At 43.3% G+C, this 23,220-nt stretch overlaps 1 protein-coding gene across 1 annotated transcript in view; it reads left to right on the forward strand.

Annotated features, from left to right (window-relative positions):
* Positions 1–23,220, forward strand: part of LOC140463231 (synaptonemal complex protein 2-like) — a 377,524-nt gene that overhangs the window by 176,233 nt on the left and 178,071 nt on the right. Inside the window, exons 7-9 of the mRNA XM_072557016.1 lie at positions 2,644–2,687; positions 7,907–7,961; positions 16,524–16,683. Of these exons, the coding sequence (XP_072413117.1) occupies positions 2,644–2,687; positions 7,907–7,961; positions 16,524–16,683 (259 nt within the window). The remainder of the gene's footprint in view (positions 1–2,643; positions 2,688–7,906; positions 7,962–16,523; positions 16,684–23,220) is intronic.

Below are 23,220 nucleotides of genomic sequence, written 5' to 3' on the forward strand. Positions count from 1 at the left end.
CTGAGGGAAAGGTAGGTGGGAGGGTGATGGGGGATGCAGGTAGGAACTGATTACAATAGGTCAGTGGAGAGGATGGAGCTGACAGATGGGAAGCAAGATGAACAGATAGGTCAGGTCAAGAGCGTGATGCTGAATTGGAGGGTTGTATCTGGGATAAGGCGGGGAATGAGGAGATTTGGAAAGTGTTGAAGTCAGTGTTGAGGCCATGTGGTTGTAGGAAGATGAGGTGTTCTTCCTCCAGTCGATGGGTGGCTTTAATTTGGTGGTGGTGGAGGATTCCCAGGATTTGCATGCCCTTGCGGGAATGGGAGGGAAAGTTGAAACGGTTGGCCACAGGGCAGTAGGTGGTTGGTGGTTGCTTGGTGCATGCAGACCAGAGATGTTGCCTGTACCGCTCCACTGTCTCCCCAAAGCGAGGGCAACGGATGCAGTAAATGAGGTGGGAGGCTATGCAGGGAAATCTAATCCAGATTTGAAATGATCCTTTAGGGCCTTGGACAGAGGTGAGGGGGGAGGTGTGGGTTTTGCACCTCTGTGGTGGCAAGGGAAGGTGCTAGGTGTGGAGGATTGGTTGGTGGGGAGCGTGGACCTAATGAGGGAGTCACGGACGGAATGGTCTCTGCGGAACACAGGTTTGGGGAGGGAAAAATATTTTTGATGGTGGGGTATAATTGTAGGTGCACGAAAATGGTGGAGGATATTGCACTGTACTGATACACTGGTCACTGCCATCCATCAAGGATATATTGGAAATGACCACCAGACTATTCCAACTCCAGGTGTCATGGTGGTCCGCAAACCACCAACTACACTATGACAACTACTGACGAATATAAAGGATTTCATACCCACAACAAACAGAACCAACATTATATACAAAATGCCATATAAAGACTGCCACAAGCATTACATGGGGCAAACCAGAAGAAACCTAGCCTTCAGGGTACATGAACACCAACTAGCTACCAAGAGACATGATCAACTATCACTTCTATCCAAACACACACACAAAAAAGGATACTGATTCAACCGGGACAACGTATCCATCCCAGGTCAAGCCAAACAAAAACATATTTTGTTCACGAATATGAAGAGTTAGATCCCATATACCAATCACTAAGAAACAAAATTGGAAATGATCCCATCCATCTCCACAATTCAGGACACGCAAATAACAAGTGGGACAGAATACCAACTCTTCACCGGAGGTGCTGTGATGCTGTAACCTCGTATGGTGATGAAACGTCTGCAAATTAACTTAGCAGTTCATTGAACAAGTCAACAACTTCCTCCACAACCTGAGCTACAAATTTTCTCAAGAACTTCAAGCACGCTTTTCTATGGCTGTTGAAGACAAACTATTTTTGTTGTCTTTCCTCACAATTCCTCTTTGCTTCTCTTATTTGCCTTTTACCTCTCCTCTAAACCTTCGATAATCTTCTTGGTCCCCAATTTTACTTTCTACCTGACACTTGTTTTAAGCATTTTTCTTCTTTATCTTAGTTTCCGTTTCCCTCATCCAGAGAGTTCTGGATATGTTTGTTCTGCCTTCTCCATTTGAGAGAATGTTTCTTGATTGTGCCCGATCCACCTCCTGTTTCATGGTAACCTATTGTTCATTTTAAATCAACTTCCCTCCAGGTTGAGTGTTTGTGCCTTTAAAATTGCACTAGTTGTGAGTCCCTGCTGCAGTTTTATGAAAGTCTTTATGGTGAGCAGCAAGGAGATACAATCAGCAGACTTGCGTGGGTCAAGAATGTCAATGAAATTGACTGGTAGTGTTCCTTTGTGTAATGATCTGGCTAATTCAAAGGCTTTTAGTAATTATACCCTTCCACAATGAGTTGTTGTGTGGGCAGCTACGAAAATCGCCAGAGGAATTGTAGGAGCATCTCAAATTTCACATCTACAAATCTATTGTGTTTCAGTTTGAATTAGAAAGGTGCTGATCAGCAAGTGTGCTTCAACTTTGTGTTTCTTTTCAGCAATATTTAATTTACACTTAGAGTCATAGAGATGTACAGCACGGAAAGAGACCTTTCAGTCCAACCTGTCCATGCCGAAATATATATCCCAATCCAATCTAGTCCCACCTGCCAGCAGGTCCATATCCCTCCAAACCCTTCCTATTCATATACCCATCCAGATGCCTTTTAAATGTTGCAATTGCTCTATCCTCCACCACTTCCTCTGGCAGCTCATTCCATACACGTATCACCCTCTGCGTGAAAAATATGCCCCTTAGGTATCTTTTATATCTTTCCCCTCTCACCCTAAACCTATGTCCTGTAGTTCTGGACTCCCCGACCGCAGGGAAAAGACTTTGGCTAATTACCCTATCCATGCCCTTCATAATTTTGTAAACCTCTATAAGGTCACCCCTCGGCTTCCGACACTGCAGGGAAAACAGCCCCAGCCTGTTCAGCCTCTCCCTATAGCTCAAATCCTCCAACCCTGTCAACATCCTTGTAAATCTTTTCTGAGCCCTTTCATGTTTCACAACATCTTTCTGATAGGAAGGAGACCCGAATTGCACACAGTATTCCTAATTTACCCAATGTAAGTGCCCCCTATTATCCTAAATGATTCAAATTAGAGGAATGCCGAAATACTTCTTTAATATGTGTATTATGTTTTATACAGATGAAATACGAGCCAGTACTTCAACAATACTGTGCAAATAAAAGGTATGTAATAGACTTTGCAGCATTTTTAATGTTGTGAAATATAAACATGTGGAATTAAAGATATGGCACAATCAGAAAGGATTAAAACTCTTGCGCAATCTAAAAGGTAGGTGAGAATGAACCACATGACGAAGTTCACAAATAGAATTAAGGAGAATCCAAAGGGTTTTTACAAATATATGAAGGACAAAAGGGTAGCTAGGGAGAGAATAGGGCCCCTCAAAGATAAGCAAGGCGGCCTTTGTGTGGAGCTACAGAAAATGGGGGAGATACTAAATGAATATTTTGCATCAATATTTACTGTGGAAAAAGATATGGAAGATATAGACTGTAGGGAAACAGATGGTGACATCTTGCAAAATGTCCAGATTACAGAGAAGGAAATGCTGGATCTCTTGAAACGGTTAAAGGTAGATAAATCCCCAGGACCTGATCAGGTGTACCTGAGAACTCTGTGGGAAGCTAGAGAAGTGATTGCTGGGCCTCTTGCTGAGATATTTGTATCATCGATAGTCACAGGTGAGGTGCCGGAAGACTGGAGGTTGGCAAACGTGGTGCCACTGTTTAAGAAGGGCGGTAAAGACAAGTCAGGGAACCATAGACCGGTGAGCCTGACCTCGGTGGTGGGCAAGTTGTTGGAGGGAATCCTGAGGGACAGGATGTACATGTATTTGGAAAGGCAAGGACTGATTAGGGATAGTCAACATGGCTTTGTGCGTGGGAAATCGTGTCTCACAAACTTGATTGAGTTTTTTGATGAAGTAACAAAGAAGTTTGATGAGGGCAGAGCAGTAGATGTGATCTATAAGACGTTCGACAAGGTTCCCCATGGGAGACTGGTTAGCAAGGTTAGATCTCATGGAATACAGGGAGAACTAGCCATTTGGATACAGAACTGGCTCAAAGGTAGAAGACAGAGGGTGGTGGTGAAGGGTTGTTTTTCAGACTGGAGGCCTGTGACCAGTGGAGTGCCACAAGGATCATTGCTGGGCCCTCTACTTATTGTCATTTACATAAATGATTTGGATGCGAGCATAAGAGGTATAGTTAGTAAGTTTGCAGATGACACCAAAATTGGAGGTGTAGTGGACAGCGAAGAAGGTTACCTCAGATTACAACAGGATCTGGACCAGATGGGCCAATGGGTTGAGAAGTGGCAGATGGAGTTTAATTCATATAAATGCGAGGTGCTGCATTTTGGGAAAGCAGATCTTAGCAGGACTTATTCACTTAATGGTAAGGTCCTAGGGAGTGTTGCTGAACAAAGAGACCTTGGAATGCAGGTTCATAGCTCCTTGAAAGTGGAGTCACAGGTAGATAGGATAGTGAAGAAGGCGTTTGGTATGCTTTCCTTTATTGGTCAGAGTATTGAGTACAGGAGTTGGGAGGTCATGTTGCGGCTGTACAGGACATTGGTTAGGCCACTGTTGGAATATTGCGTGCAATTCTGGTCTCCTTCCTATTGGAAAGATGTTGCAAAACTTGAAAGGGTTCAGAAAAGATTTACAAGGATGTTGCCAGGGTTGGAGGATTTGAGCTATGGGGAGAGGCTGAACAGGCTGGGGCTGTTTTCCCTGCAGTGTTGGAAGCTGAGGGGTGACCTCATAGAGGTTTACAAAATTATGAGGGGCATGGATGGTATAAATAGACAAAGTATTTTCCCTGGGGTCAGGGAGTCCAGAACTAGAGGGCATAGGTTTAGGGTGAGAGGGGAAAGATATAAAAGAGACCTAAGGGGCAACTTTTTCACACAGAGGGTGGTACGTGTATGGAATGAGCTGCCAGAGGAAGTGGTGGAGGCTGGTACAATTGCAACATTTAAGAGGCATTTGGATGGGTATATGAATATGAAGGGTTTGGAGGGATATGGGCTGGGTGCTGGCAGGTGGGACTAGATCAGGTTGGGATATCTGGTCAGCATGGACGGGTTGGACCGAAGGGTCTGTTTCCATGCTGTATATCTCTATGACTCTACGACTTTGGATCCGAAAACAGAGTTCTGATCCCGAACAACATAATGAAATCAGGTGGGTTTTATGAAATTGCTGGAGAAACTTGGCAGGTCTGGCAGCATCTGTGAAGAGAAAGAGATAGATCAGATGTGCGCCTGGCTAAAGGAGTGGTGTAGGTGGGAGGACTTTAGATTTTTGGATCTTTGCAATTGTTTCTGGGATAGGTGGGACCTGTACAAGCTGGATAGGTTGCAGCTGAACTGGAATGGATCCACTGTCCTTGCTGGGAGGCTTGCTTGTGCTGCTGGGGAGGCACTTAAACTAATTTGGCAGGGTGATGGGGTACAGAGGGAGAAATTGAGGTCTGTAGATGCTGGAGATCAGGGTCAAAAAGTGTGGTGCTGGAAAAGCACAGCTAGTCGGGCAGCATCCGAGGAGCAGGAGAATCGACGTTTTGAGCAGAAGCTCTTCATCAAGAATTGACCAGATTGGGCACAGAATAGATGCAAAGTCGGAAGCAAGGTTCAATCAGACATAGAACCTAGTCGAGTCCAGCAGGCGGAGAAGACATAAGTATAATAAGGCAGATAAATTGTATTAATTTTAATGCAAGGATCCTAACTAGTAAAGCAGATAAACTTAGAAATTTGATTAGCACATGGGAATGTGATATTGTTGCAACCTCTGAGACATGGTTGAAGGAAGGGCAGAACTGACAACTCAGCATTCCAGATTTCGAAGTTTCAGGTATGATTGGGGCAGGGGTGGGGGAAATATAAGAGAAGTGGGTATTGCCTTACTGGTAAAGGAGATCTTCAGTGCTTTTCTGAGAAAGGATGTCTAAGAAAGCTGTTCGAATGAAGCCGTCTGGGTAGATCTTAGAAATAAAAGAGAGGTAATCACTTTGCTGGGATTATAGTAAATATCTTCCAACAGACTGAGAAAGAGGAGCAGATATGTAGGCAAAGCACAGCAAGGTTTATTGTTATAAAGATTTCAATTTAGCTAACGTTAACTGGGATCGCCTTAGTGTGAAAGGATTAGATGGGATGGAATCCAGGAGACCTGAGTGTGCCTGTATGTTTTTAGTCCTATTAGAAATGGGGTAGTGCTGTGGACCTAATCCAAGGGAATGAAGCTAGTCAAGTGGAAGTGTCAGTGGGGAAATATTTTAAAGGTACTGACCATATCTCTAAGTTTCAAAGTCCAGACCAGAAACTCATCTGGGCTTGCATATAAATAGTGTGGCTGCAAAAGCAGGTCAAAGTGTAGGAATTCTACGGTGAGTAACCCACCTGTTTCCCTGATGCCTGTCCACCATCTACAAGGCACAGTTCAGGGGTGTGATAGAATAGTCTACATTTGCCCAAATGCAATAAACCTTCAGAAGCTTGAAATAACCCAGCGCAATGCAACTCACAAAATTGGCACCAGATCCATGCACTGATGTATGATGGCAACAGAGTGTACTATATATATTATGTATGGCAGCAAATAGCTAAAGCTTCACCAAGGACAAGGGCTGTAGATGCATGGGACATATTACCTGCCCTCTCCAAACCATGTATCATCTTGACTTGGACCTATAATGCCATTCTTTCATTATTGATGGGTCAAATTGTTGGGGGTGGGCACAGTGGCTCAGTGGTTAGCACTGCTGCGTCACAGTGCCAAGGACTGGGTTCAATTCCAGCCTCTGGCGACTGTATGGCGTTTGCATGTTCTCCCCATGTCTGAGTGGGTTTCTGTCGGGTGCTCCAGTTTCCTCCAACAGTCTAGAGATGTGCAAGTTAGATGGATTGGCCATGCTAAATTACCATAATTCTGGATTAGTGGAGCTGGAAGAGCACAGCAGTTTCTCCCCACCCCACCCTCCTCTAGCTTATCTCTCCACCCTTCAGGCTCTCTGCCTTTATTCCTGATGAAGAGCTTTTGCCCGAAACGTCGATTTTACTGCTCCTCGGATGCTACCTGAACTGCTGTGCTCTTCCAGCACAACTAATCCAGAATCTGATTTCTAGCATCTGCAGTCATTGTTTTTACCTAAATTACCATAATGTTCAGGGATGTGTAGGTTAGGTTTGTTAGCCATGGGAAAGACAGGGATAGGGTGAGGAGATGGATCTGGGTGTGATGCTGTTTGGAGAATTGGTGTGGACTTGTTTGGCTGAATGGCCTGTTTACTCACTGTGGGGATTCTTTATAAACAAAAATATTCCTGGAGATTCCTAACAACAGTGTGTGTACCTAGCACCAAAGTAGTGCAGCAGTTTAAGAAATTTCTTAACCACCACCTTTTCCAGTAACAAATGGTGCACATCCTATGAAAGAATAAATAAAGGATCCATTTAAAAGGGACTGAATCAACACATAAAAGACTGAATACTGGATTAATGGTGCTGGAAGAGCACAGCAGTTCAGGCAGCATCCAACGAGCAGCGAAATCGACGTTTCGGGCAAAAGCCCTTCATCAGGAATAAAGGCAGTGAGCCTGAAGCGTGGAGAGATAAGCTAGAGGAGGGTGGGGGTAGGGAGAAAGTATTTGGTTTTCAGCATCTGCAGTCATTGTTTTTACATAAAAGACTGAGTTTGTTATTCTGCATTGTTCCTTTTAGAGTCATTGAATCATAGAAATGTACAGCACAGAAACAGATCCTTCGGTCCAACTCGCCCATGCCAACTTCCCATTAAGTGTATAAGTCTTGCCCTGATTTGCCTTTCCAAAATGCAGCACCTCGCATATATCTAAGTTATATTCCATCTGCCACTCCTCAGTCTATTGACCCATCTGATCAAGCTCCCATTGTTCTCTGAGGCAACCTTCTTCGCTGTCAACAACACCTCCAATTTTGGTGTCATTTGCAAACTTACTAACTGTACTTCTACTATGTTCACATCCAAATAATTTACATAAATGTTGAAAAACAGTGGACCCAGCAGCAATTCCTGTGGCACACCCAATTGTCATAGGCCTCCAGTCTGAAAAGCAACCTCCATCAACACCTTCTCTCTTCTACCTTCAAGCCAGTTCTGTATCCAAATGGCTGGTTCTCGCTGTTGCATAAGTTTCCAGCATAGAAAAAGGCCCTTTGGCCCAACTTACCCATGCTGCTAGGATTTCCCACCTTTGTTCCCCAAAGAAAGTGAGATGGTGATATGAGGATTGGTGGTGGAATAGTGAAATGGACACAGTATTTCAGTTCATTAACCAAATGAGTTTCTGTTATGAATTTAAATTTGAATTGTTTTATCTAACTGGTTTTCCAGAGAAACAGAGAAGAAAAAAATGAAAAATGGCCTTACAGAGAAAGTAGAGCCCAAGGTAGGTTGATCTATGTTCAAGTCAGTCAGATCAGAGATTGATCATGAAAATAATGTTCATATATGTGTATTTTTTAAATTTCATGATATCCCAAAGTATTTTACTTCCAAGAAAGTACTACTTGAAGTGTAGTATCAGTGTTGTAATGAGCATCCAATTTCACAGAATCACAGTCTGAATTTTATTATGTGGCACGTACTACTCATGCCTTAACAAAAACATCCATCCTGAATTTAACAAGGCTGTCCCACAACCATAAAACTGTCTAGGTGACCTTAAAAAGTCAAAGTTAGACTTCAGCACTGCAGTGAATGAAATAGCATATTAGTACATAGCATCCTACAAGTTGCAGACAGAAACAACATGTACATTCACTGTGCTTGTTGAACTTAATAAAATAGACAATGGTATACGTGGCAAAAGGCATTTTCAGCAAATTTCCTGACAAGTGCAAGACAAAAAGCTTTGACAGATAATTTTTTTTTTCAGCAATTCATATCAGAAGCTATGAGTGATTACTATAATTCAGTGAAGAGTGCATGAGGGCATGCCTAGAGTAGCACCAGGCAGACGTAAAAGTGCCTCACAGAAGACACCGTTCAGCCAATTGAGTTTGAACTGCCAAAAATTACTAAACCTATACAGCAGAAACAGAAGTTGCTGAAAAAACTCAGTTCTGAGGAAGGGACACAAAACCAGAAGCTTTAACTCTGATTTCTCTTCACAGATGCTGCCAGACCTGCTGAGCTTTTCCAGCAATTACTGTTTTAGTTTTTGATTTACTGCATCTGCAATTCTTGCTGTTTTGATTTGATGGCTCTCAGCCCTTCTGGATGCTCAGTCTTGAGTTGCTAGACCTAATCAAAGTCTGTCCTGCCATTTAAAATGTTGAAAATGCCACACAGCACAATGGAGAGTATTCTTAATGTCAAGATGGGACTTCAACTGCACAAATACTGTATGGTGGTCACTCTTGCAGTTGCTGTCGTAGGCAGATGCATCTGCAGCAGGCAGATTGGTAAGGAAGAGGTTGAGTATATTTTTCCCGCTTGTTAATTCGTTCTCCACCTGCCAAAGAGCCAGTCTCTCAGCTCTGATATAGGAGCAGAATTAAGCCATTCTGTCCTCATGAGTCTGCTTCAGCATTCATTGATGGCTGATATTGTTCTAAACCACATTGTCCTACCTTCTCCCTGTAATCCTTGATCCCTTGACTAACCAATAACCTATTCAACTCTGTTTTAAAGCAGTTAATGATTTGGCCTCCAAAGTTTTCTATGGCAATGAGTTCCACAGATTCATCAGCTTCTGATTGAAAAACTACTCATCATCTTAGTTCTAAAACATTCCCAATAAAGTATAGTGTATTTAAACATTTTGTGTTAGAATGATTTAAATGCAAAATTGACATCAGCACTTGGCACCTCCCCGCAGATTTTGCCAGCTACATCGTATTGAGTGGGTGCTGTTTGTTACTTTGTGAGGTTGCGATTATTTTCCCAAAATGACTACGTAATGTTTTGCAATTGCGCCCTTACAATGCTATCTGTTAAGCAGTACCAGCCTCCTCAACTGCTCTTCATAGAACAAGCCAGTCATGTTTGGGATCATTCATGGAATCATAGAATCCCTACAGTGTGGAAAAAGGCCATTTGACGCAACAAGTACACAACGACCCTCTGAAAAGTAATTCACCCTGACCCATTCCCCAACCCTATTACTCTACATTTCCCCTGATTACACATCCCTGAACACTATGGGCAATTTAGCATGGCCAATTCACCTAACCTGCACATCTTTGGACTGTGGGAGGAAACCCACACAGACGCAGAGAAAATGTGCAAACTCCATACAGAAAATTGCCCAAGGCTGGAATCAAACCCGGGTCCTTTGCAATGTGAGGCGGCAGTGCTGACCACTGAGCCACTGTTCCTTGTTGTGAACCTCGTCTGAACCACCTCCGATGCCAGGATATCCTTCTTTAAGCATGGATTCCAAAACTGCTCACAATATTCCAAATGTGGTCTGAACCGAACCTATACAACCTCAGCAGTACATCCCTTTCTTGTGTGCTAATTCTCTCGAAATAAATGCTAACATTGCATTTGCCTTTTTATATGTCAACTGAACCACTCTGTTAACATTAAGAGAATCTTGAAATAGGAGTCTTAAGTTACTTCTCGCTTCAGAGTTTTGAAGCCTTTCCCATTTTGAAGATAGTCTACGCCTCTATTCTTCCAGCCTAAATGGAAAAACCTGATACTTTCCCACATTGTATTCAATCTGTCACTTCTTTGCCCACTCTCCTAGATTGTCCAAGATCTTCTGTCCCACCCCCTCAATATTATCTGTTCCCCCACCTATCTTTTGTGTTGTCTGCAAACTTGGCCACAATGCCCTCAGTTCCTTCCTCCACATCATCAATGTATAATGTGAATAGTTGTGGTCCCAATACTGACCCCTATGGAATTCCACTAGTCACCGCCAGCCATCCTGGAAAAACCCCTTTATCCTCGCCTTCTGCCTGTCAGACAATGCTCTATCCGTGCCAGTATCTTGTGCCAGTGTCATAGGCTCTTATTTAGCAGCCTCCTGTTTGGCACCTTGTCATTGGCTTTCTGGAAATCCAAATAGACCACTCCACTGGCTCTTCTTTGTCTAACTTGCTTGTTATTTCCTTAAAGAATTCTAACAAATTTGTCAGTCATGACTTTCCCTTGATGAAACTGCTGACTCAGCCCTACTTTACAATGCACATCCAAGTACTCTCCAGTATCATCCTTAATAATCTCTAAAGTCTTACCAAATTGAGGTGCGGTTAACTGGCCCATAATTTCACATCTTCTGTGCCCCTCCCTCCTTAAACAGGACTTTTTCCACTCTTCTGAGATCCTCCATGACTCCAGTGATTCCTGATGGATAAGCACCAATGCCTCCACAATCTCCTCAGTTAATTTATTTAGAACTCCAGGGTGTCACCTATTGGGTCTGGTTGACTTGAGAATTAGGAATTAGATTTTGTTGTCATGTGGACTCAAGTATAGGAATACTGAAACTGTACAGTTATCGTTCTGTAGCGCTATCTTTAAACACAAAATGTAAAACAAGAACCTTTTATAAAATGAGAAGAAATAAACAAAACAGTTTTTAAAAGTACAGATCTTAAAAGTCCTTATCCAAAAGATAAGAAAAATGTCCAAATTTTAAAGTCTTATCTCCCTGGGCCTAGGTCTGGCTTGGGGTTTTGGTCAGTCTACTCCTGGGACATCCTCCACTGACTGCTGCTACATTCAGACTTTTCAGCTTCCCCAGCACCTTTTGTTTAGTGATGGACACTACATTCACCTCTGTCTCCTGATTATCTTGGAGGATTAGTGTGTTGCTAATACCTCTCAACATGAATTCTGATGCAAAGTACCTCTTCAGTTCCTCCGTCATTGCTTTATTCCCATTTCTACTTCTCTAGCCTCCTTTTTCAGCGATCCAGTGTCCACTCTTGCCTCTCTCGTGGCTTTTATATATTAAAAAATCTCTTGCAATTACTAGCTAGGTTACTGTCATATTTCATCTTCTCCCCACATAGAATTAGATAGTCCCTACAATGTGGAAACAGGCCATTTTAGCCCAACAAATCCACACCGACCCTCCAAAAGGTAACCCACCTAGATATTTTTTTAACCAGTTTTTAAAGGCTTCCCAATCCTGTGGCTTCTCATGAGTTTTCATTTTGTGCTTTTTCCTTTGCTTTTATGCTGTTCCCTGATTTGTCAGCCATGGTTACCTTATCATTTGCCCCTTCTTCATTGGGATGAATTTCTACCATTGCTGCTACTTTAGGACCTGACGAGCTTGATCAGTAATACTGTTTATGAGCCGCTTTAGGTGATGGACATTGAAGACCCTGCCTAGAGTACATTCTGTCCCTTTGCCACTCTCAGCGCTTCTTCCTAGTCTTGTTCAACATGAAGGAGTCTGTCTCCCAGGTTGACTCCCTCTGAACTGTGCAACCACCCCTGCTAGGTATTTTCTAGGACAGGGATTAGGGATGGCAATGGTGGTGTCTGGGGCATTGTCTGTAAGGTATGATGGAGCTAATGCATTTGATGTGGTCTGCAGTGACTTTAGCAAGGAGTTTGATAAGATCTCTCGTAGCATATTGATCCAAAGCAAAGTGGCATTATGGATCCAAAATTGTCAGGAAGCAGATGATCATGATAAATGTTACTGGAATTTCCAGTGGAATACTGCAAAGTTCACTGCTGGGGCCTTTGGTGTTGTGGTGTGTATTCAAGATTTTGACTTTGAAAAGACTCCATAGAGGCTGGTATCATGTCACCAAGTTGCCCTTGATTTACACTTGACACTGATCCAGCTCCCTCAGAGCCAGTGGCCACAGTGAATAGGATGTTCAACACAACTGATCTTGGGCAGCACGGTGGTTCAGTGGTTAGTACTACTGCCTCCCAGCACCAGGCACCCGGGTTCAATTCCTGCTTCGGGCGACTGTCTATATGGAGTTTGCACATTCTCCCCACGTCTGCGTGGGTTTCCTTCCACAATCCAAAGATGTACAGGTCAGGTGAATTGGCCATGATAAATTGCCCATAGTTTTATGTGCAGAAGTCAGGGGTAAATATAGGGTAGGGGAATGGGTCTGGGTGGGTTGCCCTTTGGAGGGTGGGTGTGGATTTGTTGAGCCAAATGGCCTGTTTCCATACTGTAGGGAATCTAATCTTATCTGTCAACCAGGCTGTTAATCTAGTCCACTGAGAAACTCATATTCCATGAGGTCTACCTGGCTGAACTTAAATGTTTGGGTATGATCATGAAGTTTGTGGAAGCTGCAAAAGTTGGTAGGGTGATAAACAAAAGAGTAGCCAAAAACATTAGGAGATATCAGTGGACTGATCAGGTAGATAATGTAGTTAAGAAAGCATCTGGGTTTTTGCCTTTATTAATTGAGGCTTCAAATGCAAGAGCAAGGAAGTTGTGTTGGACCTCTATAAAATGCTTGTTTACTGTGTGCAATTCTAATCACTACATTATAGGAAGAATGTGATTTCAGTAGAAGAGTATGAAGAGGATTTAGCAGGCTGCTGCCTGGTCTGGAGAATCTCAGCTGTGTGGAAAGATTGGGTTTAGATTAGATTACTTACAGTGTGGAAACAGGCCCTTCGGCCCAACAAGTCCACACCGACCCTCCAAAGAGCAACCCACAACAGATCCATTCCCCTACACCTTAACACTACGGACAATTTAGCATGGCCAATTCACCTAACCTGCACATTTTTGGACTGTGGGAGGAAACCGAAGCACCCGGAGGAAACCACGCAGACACAGGGAGAATGTGCAAACTCCACTCAGACAATTGCCTGAGGCGGGAACTGAACGCGGGTCTCTGACGCTGTGAGGCAGCAGTGCTAACCACTGTGCCACCGTGCCGACCCTGGAGCAGCAAAGGTTCAGAGGGGACCTGGTAGAGGTGGATAAGAAGACACTTTTTTTTTCCATTAGTAGAGTGATCAATAATTAGGTACCATAGGGTATGAGATAGAAGACTGAAAAGTAGTATTCAGGTATTCACCTGTGCTGTCATAGTCTCCAGGACTATGGGTCAAAAGTTGGAAAATGGAATTAGTGTGGTCAGGTAGCTGGCAGACATGTGGCAGTTCGAATGGCCCCCAATCAGATTGATGTACAGGCATCAGTTGGATGTATGGGCATTTCTCATCAGGGCTGTCCAGTCAGATCACTTGGGGTTGGGGAGAAACGGTGCGGCTACTTGGGAAGGAGACTGAGGTCATCATTGGGATTGGGATCTGAATTCTGGGAGGCGGGGAATCACAGTAGTGAAGGAGTTTAACTATATATAAAGTGGAATACAGTAAACTAGAGATGGGAACAGGATCACATGGTTTGTTCATGGTAAAGATCATGCTGTTTCTAGGAGGAGGCATTGTGCACAACTGGCATTGTCACTTCATAAGCCAGGAGCTTTGAAAAGAAAGTTGGGCAGGTGCAGGCTTATGTAGACAGGTTAGGTAAGGATCTCAGGAGGTGCAAAATCAATGGGGTTGACTGGGAATGTTGTCAGGAGGTAAATGTGAATGTTCACCACCTCATCAACAAATAAGGCAGTGTCTGGTAATTATTGTTCGAAGAACATTCTCTATCAACATTCATTTTTCTGCAAATTGCAACTGCGATGGTAAAAGAAAATTGTCATTACCTCATCTGGAATGGGTGGAGATAAGCACCTTGATCTATTAGATGGGACTGCAAAACTGAGTGATGGAAGGCCATTCAAGGGATGGCAACACCATACATAGATCTAGTGACTGTAGAGGACATATACCTGTGCCATCTCAATCTCTGATGACTCTTGCATTGCCTCACTGTAACTCCCCAGCCACAAACATTGCTGACCATTTCATCCAAGAACCTTTGGCCATACAATGTCTGGGTCTGTGCACAAATGGTGCCTAGTTTTTGAAGTCTCTTCTATATATGGTGTTCACTTTGCCTGAATACAGTGTAGCAGCTTAACTAAGATTTTGCATCATTGCCTATCATGCACATGACTGATGTCTGACCTCAGAGTGATGATTACAGGAGAAGCAATACAGAGAAGCAAGCAAACAGATTGAAAAGCATTCTCAGCATGATTCAAAAAAGATGATACTTGCAGTGAAATGCCATTCATGCCAAGACAGTGTGCCTTCAAGAGGTTTTCTTCTTTCTCTCCTCCCACTACATCTAATTGCATTCCAAGAATGTGCAACCGGATGGAAGGAAGCTGCTCGACACTGAAGCCCGATGGCCTTAGAGGTTTGGACGAGAGCTATAAGGAAGACATAAGGAGACATAAGGACCCAGACATGTCAAAGGCAAATTTTGAAGAAGGGTCACTGGAGCTGAAACATTAATTATGATTTCTTTCCACAGATGCTACCAGACCTGTTGATTTTTCCAGGAATTTCAAGTGCACATTTCTCAGCTTGAACTCCCACGGTGGCAGGGTCAGATGTAGCATTGAATTACATGTGGCTCCACTTGGCAGCCACAATGCTTACATGGACCTAGTCAGATGATCACTTGCTTGAGTTTGCTGGTTCTCCATCACATAGCTGCAGTCCTGCAGCCTCTTAGCTATGAGAACCATAATCTTCTACTTACCTGCCTGGTCCCACTCCATCTGCTTGTGCACATAATGACTGATAGCCAACACTCTGAGGTCCTGTCTTGACCAGGTGCCTGGTCTCTGCCAGTCCACAAGCAAAGTAGAGTGCCAGTTTCCCTCTGCCAGTTCACCATGCAGGCCAGCTGTGGAATTTCAGTTTTTGTCCAGGTGCCTTTTAAAGTTGACACAGGTGCCAGGAATGTAATTTTGTCAAATTCGGTGAGTAATGAATTATTTTGGGTATAGTGAGATGATAGAATCAAACTAGCATTGTGCAAGTTGGACACCATGGGATATGGTAGATATTTAATGAGGTTAGTTTGGAATGATATGGTAAGAAGTCTCTCCAGATCTCATGGAGAAAAACACAGTAAAACTGGATGAAATTGACACTTAGCCACAATCTGGTAAGATTCAGCACCCTATGTTTATGTTAGATGTGTGAGGTGTTATAGAACAGCTAAGAGTAACAAGCCGGGAAGAATTTCGAGACATTTGTATCTGAATACGCACTGGACCTTCATGTTTGTAGGATGCACAATTCACCATGCATACATACCTACAAACCTAGGATTGGAGAAGGATGTACAGCTGTGTTCCTGAACTGGTTTCACATTTCTGAGGATGTGTTGTTGAGTACTTTTAAGATGGAAAGGGTAAATGTCAGTATTTATTTATATCAGATTTTGTTTATATAATTTTGTAAATAATTACATTTCAAAAAACTAAAAGCAGTATTTCCATTTGCATAAATGGGGGAGGTAATGGCCTGGTGGCATTATCGCTGGACTTAGTCCAGTAACCCAGATGATGTTCTAGGTTCAAATCCTGCCTTGGCAGAAAGTGGACTTTGAATTCAATAAAAGTCTGGAATTCAGAGTCTAATGATTATCATGAATCCATTGTCACTTGTCAGGAAAAGCCCATCTGGTTCCCTAATGCCCTATAGGGAAGGAAGCTGCCATCCTTACGTGGTCTGGCCTACATGTGACTCCAAACCCACAGCAATGTGGTTGACTGTTAACAGCCCTTTGGGCAATTAATACCAGCGATGCTCCATCCTGTGAATGAATAAAAAAGAGCAATGTTATTGTTGATATGCAGTAAATCTATATTCAACTATATTAAAGGGTGAGCCATAAATTTTGCAAATAATAATAATTTGAAAATTACAGGATAATTCTAAAAATATTTCAAAGATTTGATTATAACTGTTAACTATTTTGCTGTGCTGTGACAAATATTAGTAATCTGCAACGAAACTTGACTGCTTGAATGCGTTTGCCACTATTTCCATACTTATAACTGAAAAAGTAATTGGCATAAAATAAGAATCCTGTAGTAGATTATTTTTGTTATAAAATAACTGTTGTTCTTCTTAGGCTTTAAGATGTAGAAAGAAAAAATACTTCTTCACTGATACCGACACAGATGGCAAAACCGATGTAAGTTGGCTACGAGAATCTAACAGAAAGATTAAACCCAAATTAGTGGCTTACACCAGACAAAAGAAACAAAACTTAACTGAAAGCTCAGGAAAAGGTAAGATGAAAGTCACAGCCTGCTTAATTTTAGCTTGTCTTAATGTATATCATCATTTCTTTCACACTAAGAACATCGAACAGTATAGCACAGAATGGGCCCTTTGGCCTACGATGTGTGTTCATTATGAAGCCAAGTTAAACTAATCCCTTCTGCCTGCCAATGGTCCATATCCATCCATTTTTTACATACTCATGTGCTTATCTAAAAGTCCCTTAAATGCTCCTATAGTGTCTAACTCCACCACTACCCCAACAGCGTATTCCAGACATCTAACACTTTGTGTAAAAAAACTTGCCTCTCATATCTCCATTGAACTTGCCCTCTCTCATCTTAACTGCCTCTTAGTATTAGACATTTAAGCTCTGAGAAAAGGTTTCTGACTTCAACTCTATTGATGAAAATTCATAACTTTATACACTTCAGTCGAGTCTCCCATCAGCCTCCACTGCTCTAGAGAAAAAAAAACCCAAGTCGCTCCTTATAGCTCATACCATCTAATCCAAGCAGCATCCTGGTAAACCCCTTCTGCACCCTCTCCAAAGCCTTCACATCCTGTAATGTGGCAACCAGAATTGAATGCAATACTCTAAGTGCAGCCTAATCAAAATCTTACAAATCTGTAACATGACATCCTGACTCTTGTACTCAATTCCCCAACCAATAAAAGCAAGCATGCCATACACTTTTTTTAACAACTCTATCTACCTACATGGCCACTTTTGGCGAGCTATGGACTTGAACCCCAAGGATGGCACGGTGGCTCAATGGTTAGCACTACTGCCTCACAGCACCAGGGTCCCAGGTTCGATTCCAGCCTTGGGTCTTTGTGGAGTTTGCACATTCTCCCTGCGTCTGCGTGGGTTTCCTCCCACAGTCCAAAAAAGTGCAGGTTAGGTGAATTGGCCATGCTAAATTGCCAATAGGTTAGGTGTGTTAGTCAGAGGGAAATGGGTCTGGGTGGGTTACTCTTTGGAGGATCGGTGTGGACTTGTTGGGCTGAAGGGCATGTTTCCACACTGTAGGGAATATAATTTAATCCCTCTGTAAATCAATGCTGTTCAGGGTCTTGCCTTTAACTGTATATTTTTCCTTGATGTTTGATTTCACAAAGTGCAGTACCTCACATTTGCTCATTTTACAATCCATCAGCCATTTCTCCACCCATATCTGCAGCTGATCTACATCCTGCTGCATTTTTGACAAACTTCTACACTGTTCACATCTCAACCAATCTTTGTATCGTCTACAAACTAATTAACCCATCCATCTACATTTTCATGTATATCACAAACAACAGGAGTCCCAGTACAGATCCATGCAGAACACCCACTAGTCATTGACCTCCAACCTGAAAAACACCCTTCTACCATTTTCCTCTGCCTTATATGGACAAGCCAATTCTGAATCCACGTTGCCAAGTCACTATGGACCCCATGCATCTTAATCTTTTGGATGACCATACCATGAGGGCCCTTGTTGAAGGCGTTATTGAAATTCACATAAACAACACCCTCTGCTCTACCCTCATAAATCATCTTCATCACTGCCTCAAAACATTCAATCCAGTTTGAAAGACATGACCTGCTCCACACAAAGCCATGCTGACTCTCTAATTTTACCATGCTTTTTCAAATGTGCATAAATCCTATCCCTAAGAATTCTTTTCAATAGCTTTCCAAACACCACTGTGAGACTTACCGGTCGATGGTTCCCTGGATTATCTCTATTTCCTTTCTTGAACCGAGGAGCAAATTAGCTACTCGCCAGTCCTCTGGCACCTCTCCAGTGGCTAGCGACGATACAAGATCTTGGTCAAGGAACCAAAATTTCCTCTCTTACCTCCTGAAGGAATTAGGAGATGTTCCCTGAAACGTTCCATGAAATTGTGCTCGACCTCTCCAAAGTAAAGGAGACCACATCGAGAGCAATGGACGCAGTAAATGAGATTTGAGAATGCTCAAGTGGGGTGACTCGGTGGCTCAGTGGTTAGCACTGCTGCCTCACAGCACCAGGATCCCAGGTTCGATCCCAGCCCACACAGGAGTTTGCACATTCTCCCCGTGTCTGCGTGGGTTTCCTCCGGGTGCTCCGGTTTACTCCCACAGTCCAAAGATGTGCAGGTCAGGTGGATTGGCCATGCTAAATTGCCCATAGTGTTAGGTGCATTAGTCAGAGGGAAATAGATCTGGGTCTGGGTGGGTTGGTCTTCAGAGGGTCGATGTGGACTTGTTGGGCTGAAGGCCTGTTTCCACACTGTAGGGAATCTAATCTAAATCTCTGCCGAATTGGGAATCATCCTTTGGAGGTGATGACACGGGTTTCGCACCTCTTACAGAGACTAAGGAAGGTACCAGGTGTGGGGGTGGGTTGGCGGAGGGTGTAGACCTAACAATTTCACAGAAATTGCAGAGTCTCTAAATCAATATTAGATTACCTACATTATGGAAACAGGCCCTTCGGCCCAATAAGTTCACACCAACCCTCTGAGAGTAACCAAGACCCGTTCCCCTACTCCATATTTACCCCTGATTAATGCACCTAACATTACGGGCAATTTAGCATGGCCAATTCACCTAACCTGCACATCTTTGAATTGTGGGAGGAAAACCACGCAGACATGGGGAAAATGTGCAAACTCCACACACAGGGTCACCCAAGGCGGGAATCGAATCCAGGTCCCTGGTGCTGTGAAGCAGCAGTGCTAACCACTGAGCCACCGTGCTACCCCAAAGCCACTGTGCCACCCTGTGCCTCAATTTTCATGTTGGAGGGCACTAATAGCACCCCATTAGTAACATATAGTGCAGAGCTATAGAACATTACAACACAATACAGGCCCTTCAGCCCTCGATGTTAATCCTGTGAAATGAATCTGATGCCCATCTAGCCTATACCGTTCCATTATTATCCATGTCAAATGTTCATTTAAATGCCCTTAATGTTAGCGAGTCTACTACTGTGGCGAAAGTGAGTACTGCAGATGCGGGAGATGAAAGTCAAGAGTGTGGTGTTGGAAAAGCACAGCAGGTCAGGCAGCATCCAATGAGCATGAAAATTGATGTTTCGGGCGAAAGCCTTTCATCAGGAATGTCAATTTTCCTGCTCCTTGGATGCTGCCTAACCTGCTGTGCTTTTTCAGCACCACACTCTTGAGTCTACTACTGTTGCAGGCAGGCCGTTCCATGCCTGCTGGATAGAAGATTGGCTAATCAATAGAAATTAGAGAATCATAATAAAGCCTATTTCTGGTCGGCAAGACAGCACTAGTGGGTGCCACAGGGTTCAGTCCTTAGACCTCAACTATTTATGATCTGAATTAATGATTTGGATATGGAACAAAATGTACTAAAGCCTAATTTGCAGGTAACTCTGAAGTAGGTGGGAAAGCAAGTTGCAATGAAGAAATAAAAAAATTACAAATAAATTTGATAGGATAGATGAATGGGCCACAGATACTAAGGATATAATTGTATTTCACGAGATTCAGAGGTTCACTAGATTGATTCAGAGATGGGGGGTTTGTCATATAAAGAAAGAGAGAGCAGATTAGGGCTATACTATCTGGAGTTCACAGTGAGAGGTGAGCACAATCATGTACATAAGATGCTAAAGAGAATTGGCAAAGCTCACATGGAAAGAATATTTCCTTGTGGAAATCTACAACAAGGGGTTATAGTTTGAAGATAAGGCGACACGGTGGCTCAGTGGTTGGCACTTCTGCCTCTCAGCACCAGGGACCCGGGTTCGATTCCAGCCTCTAGCAACTGTCTGTGTGGAGTTTGCATATTCTCCCTGTGTCTGCGTGGGTTTCCTTCGGGTGCTCCAGCTTCCTCCCACAATCCAAAGGTGTGCAGGCTAGGTGAACTGGCTGTGCTAAATTGCCCATAGTGTTCAGGGATGTGTAGGTTAGGTATGTTAGTCAAGGGAAATATAGGGTAGGTGGAATGGGTCTGGGTGTGTTACTATTCGGAGGGTCGATGTGGACTCGTTGATCTGACAGGCCTGTATCCACACTGTAAGTATTCTATCCTATGATAAGGGTACGTGGATTCAAAAAGATGAGAAATTACTTCTCTCAAAGAGTCATGAATCTGTGTAGAGTGGCAGAGTGGCGCAGTGGTTAACATTGCTGCCTCACAGCGCCAGGGACCTGGGTTTGATTCCACCTTGGACAACTGTCTGTGTGGAGTTTGCATTTTCTCGCTGTGTCTGCGTGGATTTACTCCAGGTTCTCTGGTTACTCCCCACAAGAACATAGATATGCACGTTAGGTGGTTTACCCTTGCTAAATTGCCCATAGTGTTCAGGAAAGTGCAGGTTAGGTGAGTTAGCCATGGAAAATGCAGGGTTAAAGGAATGGGGTGGGTCTGGATGGGATGCTGTTTGGAGGGTCAGGGTAGACTTGATGGGCGAATGGCCTGCTTCCACACTATAGGAATTCTGAGATTCGAAGAGAGCGGTGGATTTTGGGACATTGAATAAATTTAAGGAGATGATAGACAGCTTTTTAATTAGTGATAGGTTGAAGGGTTATGGAGAACAGATGGAAAGTAAACTTGAAGCCAAGATGAGATCAACAATCATCATATAAAAAACGCCGAGCAGGCTTGAGGGGCTGAATAGTCTACTCTTGCTCTTATTTCTTATGGAAGGCACAAATCTCAAGTACATAAAACATATAGCTGTCCAATAGGTTTGAAATCCTTTCACCTTGTTTGAATGAGGGTGAAGGCTGCATAATGGATAAGCTAACTGACCATGGCACAAGAAGCCGTTTTTGGTTTGGGGATGGATGTGGGGGGATAAGAAGGAAAGTGGTGGTTGATGGAAACAATAATGGATAGTCCTTCATATGTAATTTGGACAGTGCTGGACCTATGTAGAAGCAGCACCAAGCAGAGAGTATAAATCACAGCTAATATAAATTACGCGAGACTCCGAGATAGTGACCACGCACATCCTGACCTGTGACTTGGAGATAGCATCCAGAATTGTACACATTTATCCCAGGCTACAGGGACAGATGAGGGAGGGAAGCACAGGGGCGTTGATTCAAGTTTTTAATTTCTCAGTTGGCTACAGGGAACAACTAATGTGGCTCCACTTCGCAAGATTGGTGATAAAGATAAATCAGAGAATTACAGGTCATCACATCAGTTGTAGGGAAACTATTGAAGGACAGAATTAATCTCCCTTTAGAAAAGCAGTGTAAAAGTAGGCCATTCAACTCATCGAGTCCATAACGGCTCTCCAAACAGCATCCCACTCATACCCTACCCTGTCCCTGTAAGCCTGCATTCCCCATGGCCAATCTACCTAACCTACACATTTTTGGACTCTGGAAGGAAACCAGAGCACCTGGAAGGGACGCATGCAGACAGTATGTGCAAACTCCATACCAGACAGTGGACGCGGAGACTGGAATTGAACCCAGGTTTCTGGCACTGTGAGGCAGTAGTGCTAACCACTGAGCCCTTTGTCTTTGTCAGAGGAAGATGATGCCTAACATCTGGTTGAATTTTTCAAGGAGGTGACCAAGAGTGTCGATGAGGATTGAGAAGCTGATGTAGCTTATATGGATTCCAGCAAAGCCTTTGACAAGGTCCCTCATGGGAAATGGATAAAGAAGGTAAAAGAAGAAATCCGGGAAAGTTGGATCCAAAATTAGCTCAGTGATAGAACAGAGTTTATGTGACTGGAGGCTAGTGCAAGTAACATACCACATGGATTAGTACTGGGTTCATTATTGTTCATGATATACATAAATGACGTGGATGAGAATGTGGTGGCAATGATGAGGAAGTTTGTGGATGACACAAAGATTGGCTGGATGGTTGACAGTATGGAAGAAGGACTTAGGATGTAAACAGATTGGTCAGATGCACAGATCAGTTCAAGATAGAACTTAATTCTGATATGTATGAGATGTTGCATTTTGGAAGCAGTAACTAAATTGCCCATAGTATCTAGGGATGTGCAGGCTAGGTAGATTAGTCATAAGAAATGCAGGGTTACAGGGATGGGTCAGTGTGGACTCAGTGGTGAATGGCCTGCTGGCAAACTAGGGATTCTATGAATGGCAGGTCCCTAGATGACTACAAAAATTGTAGGCGCACACTTAGGAGTGCTTCCTCACACTTAGCTTATGTAAGGTGGAGAAGCAAGGATCTAGCACAACATTAGAGGATTACAGGCTTACTAGAAAGGAGCTCAGAAATGGACTGAGGAGAGCCAGGATGCAGTGCGAAAACAGCTTGGCAGGAAGGTTTAGGAAGAACCCAAAAGCATTTTACTCATAAGTGAGGAATAAGAGAATGATCAGGGAGAAGGTAGGGCCGGTCAGGGATAGCATAGGGAACTTGTGCATGGAGTCTGAGCAGATAGGGGAAGGTTCTGGATTAGTGGTGCTGGAAGAGCACAGCAGTTCAAACAGCATCCAAGGAGCTTCGAAATTGACATTTCGGGCAAAAGCCCTTCATCAGGAATAAAGGCAGTGAGCCTGAAGCGTGGAGAGATAAGCTAGAGGAGGGTGGG

The sequence above is a fragment of the Chiloscyllium punctatum genome, chromosome 37 (assembly GCF_047496795.1).
Source record: "Chiloscyllium punctatum isolate Juve2018m chromosome 37, sChiPun1.3, whole genome shotgun sequence".
Classification (NCBI taxonomy): Eukaryota; Metazoa; Chordata; class Chondrichthyes; order Orectolobiformes; family Hemiscylliidae; genus Chiloscyllium; species Chiloscyllium punctatum.